General features: G+C 44.4%; 1 protein-coding gene across 2 annotated transcripts in view; it reads left to right on the forward strand.

Annotated features, from left to right (window-relative positions):
- The window catches only part of LOC311131126 (arf-GAP with coiled-coil, ANK repeat and PH domain-containing protein 2-like), a 118,571-nt gene that overhangs the window by 45,340 nt on the left and 59,118 nt on the right, over positions 1-14,113 (forward strand). For both annotated transcript variants that reach the window (XM_084163945.1, XM_084163946.1), the window contains exons 2-3: positions 3,406-3,463; positions 13,831-13,950. In XM_084163945.1, the coding sequence (XP_084020071.1) occupies positions 3,406-3,463; positions 13,831-13,950 (178 nt within the window). The remainder of the gene's footprint in view (positions 1-3,405; positions 3,464-13,830; positions 13,951-14,113) is intronic.

The following is a 14,113-nucleotide window of genomic DNA, read 5'->3' on the forward strand; positions in this document are numbered from 1 at the left end:
GCACCACTATCTTCATTTGATTACGCTGGGTGCACCGTTCGACCCCAATGGCATCACATCGAACTGAAACGACTCCGGGGGAATAAGCCCATATTCCCCAATCGCGTTTTCAGACTGTCACTGATTCCTATCGGTATCTCATTGTCCCGATGAGGAACCATAGCTAGGATGTGTGGAGAGAACAAGATAAGCTTTCACTGCAGTATGTGTTCGCAGTACTGTGGAAAAACCCAGGCCGGGACTGCAATTCTGCATTCAGTAACCCATGTTCTTTTCACTATTTTCATGCCATAGGCTTTGTACATAATTACATAAATAGTTTAGGCCTTAATGATTATTATAGTAAGCTGCATTTTAGAATGTCTATGTTCCGCCACCTTTTTATCCGCCGTCTTGTTATCTCAGGACTCAGTATGCCATCTGGGATAACACCTTGACCAGACTGCAGGCCAGGTTTGTCTGGCCAGCAGCAGCCAAGAAGGGGGAGGGGCTGAACTCGAGGTTGCTTGAGCATTCAGTCAGCACTTTGACTGTGCTGCAGCCCGCATAACAGCCGGAGATCATGCCCTTGATATTAAGGAGAGGCTTGCTGGGTACCATAGTCTAATATGGAACTCTAGCATAGATTGAAAGTGATTCCTCAAATTACTCCTATGCTTGGTCCTCTTTATCTTGTGAACTTGTGACCTTATACCAGGGGTATTCAACTCTTACCCTACGAGGTCCGGAGCCTGCTGGTTTTCTGTTCTACCTGATAATTAATTGCTCCCACCTTGTGTCCCAGGGGGATTTTCTTTTACTGGGGCGTGTCGTAAGGAGAAGGAGAGATCACCTTCACCAGACAAGATCTGCCTTTACTCTCTTGCAAATAGATTGGTAACACACTGCAACGAGCTAAGCTTGTACTGTGTCGATCTTCCATTCTACTATCTGTTCAAATTTAGATATGGTGAGGCCAAAGAACTAACATCACAAGCAAATACATTTGTGAGGGATTTATCAGTGTTCAGTCACAAGGGTCTCCAATTATTTTCAACAACATGTCCCCAATATGCAACAAAGACTGCTGGAAAGCATTGTGCAAATTCTGTGCTATTGCTTTGCTGTTCTGAGCTACTGCTGTTCCCATAAGGGCTCAATGTTGTCAGTCTAATGGAGATTCTCAGATTCTCACTGTTCTTAATGGAACCTTGAGAAGCTGTCATTCCAGTTTCCTTTTCGTCTCCGGTGGCATTCTGCTGTTGCTGCTCCAAGTGTATTGTTCCCGGGAAGGCCAAGCTGTGTAATGTTTAGTCGAGCAAAATGCCAGATATAGGCCCGTGGCGTTACCCAATGTGGCATCTCTCAATCTGGCCGTATGTGTTTGCAGGGTTTTTTCTGGATCAAAAAGGGGCTTAGGTGGTGGGCGTGGCAATGGGTACGGTCGGCCCAGCTGAATTTTAGAGGATGTTTTAGATGCCCCCATCTTGGCAGTGTAGTGAAATATGTGAATTTAAGGCAATCTTCTGCAATTCTGCAACTTTCTCCATGGAGCAGAGATACATTTTTGCAGTTTTAAAGCTAATTTCCCGCAATTCAATGAATTTTTTGCCATATCTAATGCTGTGTTCTTTTGCTCAATCAAAATAACAAAATATATACTGCTTAATTCATTGTTTTTGGAGTTTTCAGTTCTTCGTGACGGTCTAGCTTTTATTTTGGCGATTGTTAGTTGGCAAAGATTATATTATGAAAACATACAGTACCAGTCAATAGTTTGGACACACCTTCTCATTCAAGGGTTTTTGAAGTAGCCACCCTTTGCCTTGATGAAAGCTTTGCACACTGTTGGCATTCTCTCAACCAGCTTCATGAGGTAGTCACCTGGAAGGCATTTCAATTAACAGGTGTGCCTTGTTAATTTGTGGAATTTCTTTCCTCCTTAATGTGTTTGAGCGAATCAGTTGTGTCGTGACTAGGTCGGGGTGGTATACAGAAGATAGCCCTATTTGGTAAAATACCAAGTCCATATTATGGCAAGAACAGCTCAAATAAGCAAAGAGAAATTACAGTCCATTATTACTTTAAGACATGATGGTCAGTCAATCCAGAAAATTTCAAGAACTTTGAAAGTTTCTTCAAGTGCAGTCGCAAAAACCATCAAGCGCTATGATGAAACTCATTAGAGTTACCAGCCTCAGAAATTGCAGCCCAAATAAATGCTTCACAGAGTTCAAGTCACAGACACATCTCAACATCAACTGTTCAGAGGAGACTGCGGGAATCAGGCCTTCATGGTCGAATTGCTGCAAAGAAACCACTACTAAAGGACACCAATAATAAGAAGAGACTTGCTTGGGCCAAGAAACACGAGCAATGAACATTGGAAATCTGTCCTTTGGTCTGATGAGTCCAAATGTGAGATTTTTGGTTCCAACTACCGTGTCTTTGTGAGACGCAGAGTAGGTGAACGGATGATCTCCGCCTGTGTGATTCCCACCGTGAAGCATAGAGGAGGAGGTGTGATGGTGTGGGGGTTCTTTGCTGGTGACACTGTCAGTGATTTATTTAGAATTCAAGGCACACTTAACCAGCATGGCTACCACCGCATTCTGCAGTGATACGCCATCGCATCTGGTTAGCCCTTAGTGAGACTAATATCTGTTTTTCAACAGGACAATGTCCCAACACACCTCCAGGCTGTGTAAGGGCTATTTTACCAAGAAGGAGAGTGATGGAGTTCTGCATCAGATGACCTGGCCTCCACAATCACCCAAACTCAACCCAATTGAGATGGTTTGGGATGAGTTGGACCGCAGAGTGAAGGAAAAGCAGCCAACAAGTGCTCAGCATATGTGGGAACTCCTTCAAGGCTGTTGGAAAAGCATTCCAGGTGAAGCTGGTTGAGAGAATGCCAAGAGTGTGTAAAGCTGTCATCAAGGCAAAGGGTGGCTATTTGAAGAATCAAAAATATATAAAATATATTTTGATTTGTTTAACACTTTTTTGGTTACTACATGATTCCATATGTGTTATTTCATAGTTTTGATGTCTTCACTATTATTCTACAATGTAGAAAATAGTAAAAATAAAGAAAAACCCTTGAATGAGTAGGTGTTCTAGAACTTTTGACTAGTACTGTGTGTATATATATATTTGGACTTAAGTGGCCCAAAAAACGCTTAGGTGTCCCACCCAAGGATTTCAATGGCAGAAAAGTGTGTGTGTGCGTGCGTCTGTCCAACGCATTGCCCCACCATCACGTGGAATGCTCATTTCAGTCTGACTCACCTTCCAGTGCAAAGCAATGTATCGACTGTTCATTTTCCCTTGTAGCTTATTTGCCATTGACTGTTTTATCTATTGACTTGTAGCAGCCCCTTCTACCAGTAGAGTAACTGAAATGTGTTGTTTTCCTCCTCACAGGGCCACGATAGAGGAGGTGGAAGGGGATGTCGGGGAACTGGAGTCCAAGCTTGACAAGGTGAGTAGGGTCCAGATTTGGGTTTGGAGTAGGCTTGGGCCAGTGGAAAAATTTGTAGCAGTGGGGGGAAAAGGTCGCTCCTATAATTCATATGTAGAAGGACTGAGGAGCTCAGTTCCTGTGACTTTTTAAAAGGACATTCTACTCCAAAATGAATTAAAATAAGTATGCTGACACCATCTAAAATAGAATTTCCACCTCCAGAAATTAGCCCAATAACACATTTCTAAAATTATTTGTTAAAATGATTTTAACACATTGGGCCATGTACAGTATATAGCCTATGCATGGTCCATATTATCAGGAATGCTATTAGCAATAAACATTATCACCTTTAGCCCAACTGATGCAGCAAAGTGCAAATAAATACGCTGAAGCGTGGGGTTGCCTATCTGCATTTACCCTATTGGGCTAATCATTAGCCAGATCTCAAATGTGATCTTTTAACTAGTTATTATCATATTTATGAATTTTAAGTCCCAAAAAAACATGCATAAACACTGAATATAATATAGGCCTACCTGTTAGGGTAACTTGGGGTAACTCGCTACGCAGGGTAATAAGCCCCCTGCCTGTACAAAAATAATAATAATGTACTTCTCACAGAAACCACTTCGTCAAAGTTCACGCATATTTAAGAGTTGAGAAATAAATAAAGTAGGAATGGAAAGCTGGGATTTCCCTCATTTTAACAAAACCCATTAAAACTGCTGTTTCGTGATTGCAAGAATTGTTGTGCATTGACTGCTTGTCAGAATGCATGTTTCCCTCCCTATGGCACTTATAACATGAATGCACCACAAGAGGAATATTTATCTAGCATAGAACACAACAAGCCGACTAGGTAAATATATAAACTATTCTACTATGGGGTTGTTAGATTTTTCTATTAATTACTCGTTTTGTTTGCAGAAGAAAAGTACATGTGGAATGTTCTATCGTCTTCATAATGCGCCTCAGCAGAAATATTTGTTGATGTTCCATATATTTTTTGTTGCATGGCGGAAATGATTTTGCCGTGGAGCAGCACCACAGCAAAATGAGTGCAGCGGAGACACTGGCTTAGGCGGAATACCGTAAATACCGGGGTATTTGGAAATAGCCACAGGGTGGTTTTTCAAAACTATTTATTTGAAGTTTTCTTTATAAATTAGAATATTTGTAGCTGGCCTATTTAGTCAACTTGTGCAATATGTTAGGAGATAAAGCAGATTGCATACTGGATCACATTATTTTACATTATGAAGCTTACCGTAGTTCCACAGAACAGTTGAGCCAGTCACGTGTTTATTTTTAAATAGTCCAGCTGTGTATTTGGTTTAACTTGCTAGTTAGCTAAGTAAGTGGCTGAATCAATAAGGAAATCATTGTTTTGTGTTTTTAGCGCCCCCTTGTGTACTAATACAGTAATACCGTAGATCCCGGGATGAGAGAAGGACGTTATGACGATATGAAAATCTGGATACCGCCTAACCCTAGTTTGGAGCAATGATGATGGAAATCCTATTGTTTGCATTATGAACCACTCCCTGTTTATAATAACCCTGTGTCCCGGTCCCCTATAACTGTCCTGAGATCAGTACGAGATGACACCGAGTGTCTCAAACTGTAAAGCTCTGTACATACAGTGGGGGAAAAAAAGTATTTAGTCAGCCACCAATTGTGCAAGTTCTCCCACTTAAAAAGATGAGAGAGGCCTGTAATTTTCATCATAGGTACACGTCAACTATGACAGACAAATTGAGAGAGAAAAATCCAGAAAATCACATTGTAGGATTTTTAATGAATTTATTTGCAAATTATGGTGGAAAATAAGTACTTGGTCACCTACAAACAAGCAAGATTTCTGGCTCTCACAGACCTGTAACTTCTTCTTTAAGAGGCTCCTCTGTCCTCCACTCGTTACCTGTATTAATGGCACCTGTTTGAACTTGTTATCAGTATAAAAGACACCTGTCCACAACCTCAAACAGTCACACTCCAAACTCCATTATGGCCAAGACCAAAGAGCTGTCAAAGGACACCAGAACCAAAATTGTAGACCTGCACCAGGCTGGGAAGACTGAATCTGCAATAGGTAAGCAGCTTGGTTTGAAGAAATCAACTGTGGGAGCAATTATTAGGAAATGGAAGACATACAAGACCACTGATAATCTCCCTCGATCTGGGGCTCCACGCAAGATCTCACCCCGTGGGGTCAAAATGATCACAAGAACGGTGAGCAAAAATCCCAGAACCACACGGGGGGACCTAGTGAATGACCTGCAGAGAGCTGGGACCAAAGTAACAAAGCCTACCATCAGTAACACACTACGCCGCCAGGGACTCAAATCCTGCAGTGCCAGACGTGTCCCCCTGCTTAAGCCAGTACATGTCCAGGCCCGTCTGAAGTTTTCTAGAGTGCATTTGGATGATCCAGAAGAGGATTGGGAGAATGTCATATGGTCAGATGAAACCAAAATATAACTTTTTGGTAAAAACTCAACTCGTCGTGTTTGGAGGACAAAGAATGCTGAGTTGCATCCAAAGAACACCATACCTACTGTGAAGCATGGGGGTGGAAACATCATGCTTTGGGGCTGTTTTTCTGCAAAGGGACCAGGACGACTGATCCGTGTAAAGGAAAGAATGAATGGGGCCATGTATCGTGAGATTTTGAGTGAAAACCTCCTTCCATCAGCAAGGGCATTGAAGATGAAATGTGGCTGGGTCTTTCAGCATAACAATGATCCCAAACACACCGCCCGGGCAACGGAGGAGTGGCTTTGTAAGAAGCATTTCAAGGTCCTGGAGTGGCCTAGCCAGTCTCCAGATCTCAACCCCATAGAAAATCTTTGGAGGGAGTTGAAAGTCCGTGTTGCCCAGCGACAGCCCCAAAACATCACTGCTCTAGAGGAGATCTGCATGGAGGAATGGGCCAAAATACCAGCAACAGTGTGTGAAAACCTTGTGAAGACTTACAGAAAACGTTTGACCTGTGTCATTGCCAACAAAGGGTATATAACAAAGTATTGAGAAACTTTTGTTATTGACCAAATACTTATTTTCCACCATAATTTGCAAATAAATTCATTAAAAATCCTACAATTTGATTTTCAGGAAAAAAAAATCTCATTTTGTCTGTCATAGTTGACGTGTACCTATGATGAAAATTACAGGCCTCTCTCATCTTTTTAAGTGGGAGAACTTGCACAATTGGTGTCTGACTAAATACTTTTTTTTCCCCACTGTAAGAGAAGTGTGATGAAATCCCACTAGTAGGTCTATAAAGACCCTGCAGCCAGTCACTGGAACATTTCAATGGTTCGTTGGTGGCATTGGTAGATTTTAGTTATTGTTTGCAAGTTCACTCACTGATCCTGGATCTCCTGTGATTGCCGCTGCATTGTTCTGAGTCTCCCACCCTTTGGTCATCATGTATCTGACTCACGCCATACCCTGGTGTTACTTCCCTGTTGTGGTGTAGTGGAAGGATCTGCTCCAGATGGGTTTGGTGTGACAGCAGGGTGGGGGGGTGGAGGGTGCCTTGAAGAGGATGCTAAAGTGTGGCCCCGTGTAGCTCAGTTGGTAGAGCATGGCGCTTGCAACGCCTGGGTTGTGGGTTCGTTTCCCATGGGGGGCCAGTATGAAAATGTATGCACTCACTAACTGTAAGTCGCTCAGGATAAGAGCTTCTGCTAAATGACTAAAATGTAAATGTAAAGTTCAGGCTTTTCTTAGTAACTAAGCCTTGCCGTTGAGATGGAGAAAGCCACCCACACTGCCAAGTTGAATATTAAAACAACACATGCTTTATTGGGCCAATATTAAGTCTCTCTTGAAGCACATTTCCCTTTTTAATGTGAAGTAAATAAACTTCAGACAATAACATCCCCTCATTCTGATTATTTACTATGGCGATATCGTCTAAATTAGGGATGGGCAACTGGCGGCCCCCCTTTTGTTGGCCCGTGGACCAATACAAAAATTATGAAAAATCATAAAACATTTTGGGGGGCAACTCAGTCGGAGTCTCAACTTTACTGTTACACTGAATACACAAGGTGCAATTTCATATTTGGTTGTGCATCAGCAGTCACTTAATTAGCCCATATCAGCATTTTATTTATTTATTGGTAAGTTAGTCTAGCGGCAAGCTATCTAAACATGTAATAATCATGGTCGAATTACCGACCGGGTGGGGCCCATTTGATCATCAGTTATCGTATTTAAAACGGCAAACATTTGCCTCCACCCTATGACAAAATGTGTAATATTGCAGGAAATTAGCTGTAAAACTGCTAATTCTTCTCTCTGCCCCATGGCAAAATGTGTCGAATTGCAGGAAATTAACTTTCAAACTTTGCGGTCACTAGGGATTCCGCTAAAATGTTTTGGTCGCAAGGTGGTGGGGGGAATGGATGTGGGTACGCAGACCCACAAGCCACTGCAGCCCCTCATGAGTTTCCGTTTTTTTTTTGTGGCCCCCACCCCATCAAAGTTGCCCATCCCTGGTCTATATGAATGCAGCTGCCACTGTATTGAAGCTATTGGACGCAGGTTATCATAGCGTATTGCGCGTTATTACGGGCGATAGGTTTAGTACACATCATTGCATTTTGTATCAGAAAGTAGGCTGGCAGTGCGCTCTTTTTGTCTATAAAGCCCTCTTGCATAAACTTCCGCCATACCATACCTCATTGTTAACAATCAGACGTATAAGTTACCAAACCCGTACTCAGGGATGGCTAACCCTGGAGATCCCTTCACTCTCCATTGATTATTATTTTTTATTATTTTTCTCATGTGGAATGATCTCAAAAACTCATTAAAGTTGGAGTCTAGGGCAATTCAGGCGGATGTTTCGAGGGCCTTTTTACTGAAGAATGTTTGTTTCACATGATTGTTTTGCTTTTCGTGTTTGTGTAATTGATGTGTATATAGATAGGCTATGTATAGGATAATTGTTGTCTATTGTCATGCAAGGCTCATCTGCAAAAGAGGCTGTGGTATCAGCATGACTCCCTGCTTAAATAAAGGTTAAATAAAAATAAACATTGAATGACCGGTCGTACAATGAAGGAAGTCAGTATTTTTTTTTTGTCCAAGATTGAATCCGCTGCAAGACAAACATTGAAGTATCTAGGGCACATGTCAAACTCACATGCTGACCACACCGCTCGCGTTACTTGTACACATACATGTTATTAAATAATTTAATCCAAACTGCTTGCGCTGCGTAGCCAGGCGCTAAAATAGAACTTGGTTCTATTTATGACGCTTGATGCGCTGCAAGTCCCGCCTCTCCCATCTCCTCATTGGTTTTTAGGAGCATATACCCACGTGGGTGATTGAAAGATGAACTGAGGTCCACTCTCCAGTCCAGTTGGTGGTGGTAATGCACCTAAAAGTTGGTTGCCAACTGCCATATAAAGTCCAAAGAAGAAGAAAAAGCCTGAAGGAGGAGAGATTACTAGAAACTAACTCGGTTTACCCTTTTATCTGTGGATTAATTGTCGGAGTAGAGGACCTTGTGCATTTCAGGTAAAATAACAACCCAATGTTTATATCCCAGGACAAATTAGCTAGCAACAGCAAGCTAGCTGTCACGATCGTCGAACAGAGAGGACCAAGGCGCAGCGTGGAATGCGAACATACTCTTATTTTTAATGATCACGCGAAAAAAAAAAAAAAACGATACGTGACGTCCTTGGCAAAAGACACTAACCAAACACGGAACAAGATCCCACAAACACTGTGGCAAAACAGGCTACCTAAGTATGGTTCCCAATCAGAGACAACAAGCAACAGCTGATTCACGTTGCCTCTGATTGAGAACCACACCGGCCAACATAGAAACAAATGAACTAGATAAACAACCTAGCACACAAAACACATAGAAACAACCCACCCTGGCTCAACATAACAGAGTCCCAGAGCCAGGGCGTGACAGTACCCCCCCCCGCCCCCCCCCAAAGGCGCGGACTGTGACCGCGCCAAACATAAACCGAACAGGGGAGGGCCGGGTGGGCATTCCTCCTCGGAGGCGGTTCCGGCTCCGGGCTTGACCCCCACCCTCCAACAAACCCCCCATAGCGCCCCTGGTCCGGTCTGGCCCTGCTGGCTGGATCTGGACTGGACATCGGTGGAGCGGATCGCTCAGGCTCCGATGTGGAGCAGCTAACCGGTACCTGACCAGGCACCGGTGACCCAAGCACGGGCTGTGCCGGACTGACGACGCGCACCACAGGCTTGGTGCGGGGAGCAGGAACAGGCCAGACCGGGCTGACGACGCGCACCATTGGCTTGGTGCGGGGAGCAGGGACGGGCCGAACCGGGCTGATGAAGCGCACCACTTGCTTGGTGCGGGGAGCAGGAACAGGCCGGACCGGGCTGACGACGCGCACCACTGGTTTGGTGCGGGGAGCAGGAACAGGCCGGACCGGGCTGACGACGCGCACCACAGGCTTGGTGTGGGGAGCAGGGACGGGCCGAACCGGGCTGACGAAGTGCACCACTGGCTTGGTGCGGGGAGCAGGAACGGACCAAAACGGGCTGACGACACGCACCACTGGCTTGGTGCGGGAAGCAGGAACGGGCCGGACCGGGCTGGCGACGCTCACCACTGGCTTGGTGCGAGGGGCAGGAACAGGCCGGACCGGGCTGGCGACGCGCACCACTGGCTTGGTGCGAGGGGCAGGAACAGGCCGGACCGGGCTGGCGACGCGCACCACAGGCTTGGTGCGAGGGGCAGGAACATGCCGGACCGGGCTGGCGACGTGCACCACAGGCTCGGTGCGAGGGACAGGAACAAGCCGGACCGTACTGGGGACACACACCACTGGCCCTACGCGGGGATCAGGAACGGGCCGGACCGGACTGGCAACACACCCCAGTACCTCTCGCCGTGCCTCTACATTCTCCTTCCCCCTGGTGACCAGTGACTCCCGTAACCTGGCGGCCTCCTTTGCCAACCCGCTGAACCACTCTATCCCGGCCTCCTGCTGCCCCGACGTCCACGGCGTGAGCCCCCCCCTAAACATTTTCTGGGCGTCTCTCCTCCCCGTGGGCCAGGCCTCCATGGCTCTCGCCAGACTCTCGCTCCTCTGCTCCCAAGTCCAGCCTCTCTCCTCCTCCCATGGCCTGACCCAGTCGAGGTTGATATCCTTTAGAGCCCTCTCTGGCGTTGGCTCCTGGACACGCTGCTTGGTCCAGTTATGGTGGGATCTTCTGACACGATCGTCGAACAGAGAGGACCAAGGCGCAGCGTGGAATGCGAACATACTCTTATTTTTAATGATCACACGAAAAAAAAAAAAAAACGATACGTGACGTCCTTGGCAAAAGACACTAACCAAACACGGAACAAGATCCCACAAACACTGTGGCAAAACAGGCTACCTAAGTATGGTTCCCAATCAGAGACAACAAGCAACAGCTGATTCACGTTGCCTCTGATTGAGAACCACACCGGCCAACATAGAAACAAATGAACTAGATAAACAACCTAGCACACAAAACACATAGAAACAACCCACCCTGGCTCAACATAACAGAGTCCCAGAGCCAGGGCGTCACACTAGCTAGCTAAATTGCCATGAATGTTTAATGCTTTTAGACCTGTCCCCAAATTAATATAGTTGGTTCAGAGTTTGTTTTGATATTTCAACCTGCGTGTCCTGATTGCGTCTGGTGTGGATGGACAAAATCAACATGCACGCGATGGCACACGTGGATGCATGTGCGTGCCCGGTCTAGTCAGCATGTCATTCCATGGAGGGCCAAGTGTCAGCGGGTTTTCACTCCTCCCTTGTACTTGATTGATGAATTAAGGTCACTAAATAGTAAAGAACGCCCATCACCTGGTTGTCTAGGTCTTAATTGAAAGGAAAAACCAAAAACTTGCAGACACTAGGCCCTCCATGGAATGAGTTTGACACTTCCGATCTAGGGGTTAAACTGGTAAATTGAAGTTTCTGCTGATGACACACAAAGCACTGTTGATATTGAATAAATGTATTGTTGTATAACTTGCCCTATGCCTTTTGTTCAAGCACAGTTGAACCACCTTGCATTGAACCCATTAGCCATTGGGATTATTTTTAGGCTTTGTGAGCTCTTCGCGTCTACCTGGGTTGATGAATATACGACATCATTTCATTCCAGAAAGTGATTTCCTTCCCTCTGCCCTTGTTTCCTCTCCTGCACTGATCTGAAATTACTAGATACACATGCTTCTATTCTGTGTTGAGCGGTTAACAAAGTGATAATTTGAAACAGGTCCTCTTACAATATATGCTTAATTTAGAGTTTTTTTCTGCAACTTTAGTTGTGATACAAACCTTAGGCTATATGTTTCGATTTCGAATACATTCTAAGCCTGCATGATGTGACTGATTGATTTTGAAAAAAGTATAATGAAAGGCATGTTTTCTGCTCTGTTTCTTGCGCTGGCTAAACACACTTCATCAGTCTCTCATTCAAAATTTTACGAGCATATTCTCATCCATCAGACTATTTTCAATGTAATCTGGTCTTTATATAGAGCCTACTAATATGTGTGGAATTATTTTTTATTTAGAATGTCCCACAAAAAAAATACGTCATCTGTAGCCTGCACTCAAATAGCAAATGGAGGAAGCGGTTACGTTTGTAATATGCCAGGTAGGCTACACCAGTTGTAAAGCGGATTGTGCTTAATTTTAAGAATTTAGCAATAAATATAGCAGCAGGAGAAAGCTGGGGTCCTTTTTAAAATAGCGGCCAGTCAACTCTGTTTTCACACGCAATTGCGCAATGACTGGGTTTATCAGAACACGTTTCACTAGTCTCTGTAGGCTATGTGCTCTCCAACCCTGTTCCAGGGGTCCTAGACCTATAGGCTACGCTTAAACTTATCAAAACATATAGGCCTATGGGCTAGGCTACATGAAGCATACGACTATGATTTGAAAAAGTGGAAAAAAATGCATGCACTGTTTGTTCCCTTAGACTGCACACGCTGGGCATCATTCACAAGTGATAATATTCTCACCCATCAGACTATTCTCAATTAAATCTTGTCATTACATACTCTAAACAATATATGTTTGAAATTAGTTTTGATTTAGAATGGGCCATTATTATGCACCTGTCGGAGCAGGGGCAGGGGGGAAAATGACATGTTATCTGTATGCACTTGAATAGCGAATGGAGGACGCTTTTCCCGTGGTTCATTTTCATGCCAGCTACTCTGGTTGTAAAGCGAAGCAATGTGCTTAATATTAGGAAAGTTGAGAAATAAATAGGCTATAGTAGGCATAGCCTATAGAAAGTTGATGGGATCTTCCTCTTTTTAATAGAGGCCATCAAAACTCTTGTTTTCTCACGCAGTTGCATAGCCTATAGAAATGTTGCGCATTATGGGCTAATAGGAACACTTATTTTATTCCATACATCAACCAGCTATGAGGAGCTGGCTCTTGCTGCGCAACAGGTGATCCTATATTCTGCTCAAACTCTGAATGCCAGGGTTCTCATGAAGTGTTTGATTTTCAATTTCATTTGCATTGATGTCAGAGTGATTAGAGGGACAATGGCGCACTGAGCACCAGGCCATTAGCAACTGGCCGTTAGCAAATTGGGTAGGCTACTAATGACCAATAGCGGCATCAGAGCGCAGTTTTGGAGAAGCCTAGTTACCGTGACTCAACAGTCACGTGGAATTTGACTGTGGTCATGACTCGTGACTGCAGGTGTGGCGGTAATATGGTCACCTTAACGGCCCTATTTGTGAGCAGCAGTCAACGATAGCAGTAAGGGAAGTGAGCAGCTTTCTTCGGGGGGAAAATGCTAACTAAGCAAAGGTATCACAAGTGTCCTTGAAAATTAGGCATATAACCTGTCCGATTTCACCTTAAACTACAGAATCTCTGCTAAAGGCTCTCGCTTTTGGTCATAGACCCTGTCATGTAGTGAGCCCGTTTCTCATAAGCACGGAAGCTATCAGACTGAGACTATAGCGGAACATTTAGCCTCTCCGCTTCCTTGCTTACTTTTGTGTGGGAGTGCATGGATAAAGTCCAGGGTTTGTTTGTGGGATTACATAACATTGAATTATGTCTGCCCTCAATGAGTCAGAAAAAATAAAGTGTTAAATGTAGAGGGTTGCTTGTTAGCCTAATTACCGGTAGCTAGTTTCTGGGGAAGTTCTGTTTGCCCAAGCAAACAGCTGTTTCATTTTCAAACCTCTTATTTTTTTAAATGTATGTATCAAACTGCTATCTATTGTCAGGAACAAACTTCCAGTGTTAGAACACGGAACAGTGTCCTAAAGAGGTGGCATGGAAAGCAAGCACTATTTAATCCATTACTCACTTCTGTCATCCCTCTCTTGCTCTCCTCTCTAGTTGGTGAAGCTATGCATCGGGATGATCGATGCCGGAAAGGCCTACAACACTGCCAATAAACAGTTTGTCAATGGAATCCACGAGCTCGCTGCAAGCTCCACGAAAGATGAAGTCATAGAGGTAAAAGAGCTACAGTAACCTAGCTTGAGCTTCGCAAGTCAAAACTGACCGTTTATACTGTTAGTAAACCAATGGTGTCCTCAACTATGTCCCTTTAGGCTTGTGGGGCTCCTCTGTTATTTTCTCACACACATTTTTGCATTGAGTGGCCTGCATTTCCGCT

This window comes from Coregonus lavaretus, assembly GCF_964263955.1.
Source record: "Coregonus lavaretus genome assembly, chromosome: 6".
NCBI lineage: Eukaryota > Metazoa > Chordata > Actinopteri > Salmoniformes > Salmonidae > Coregonus > Coregonus lavaretus.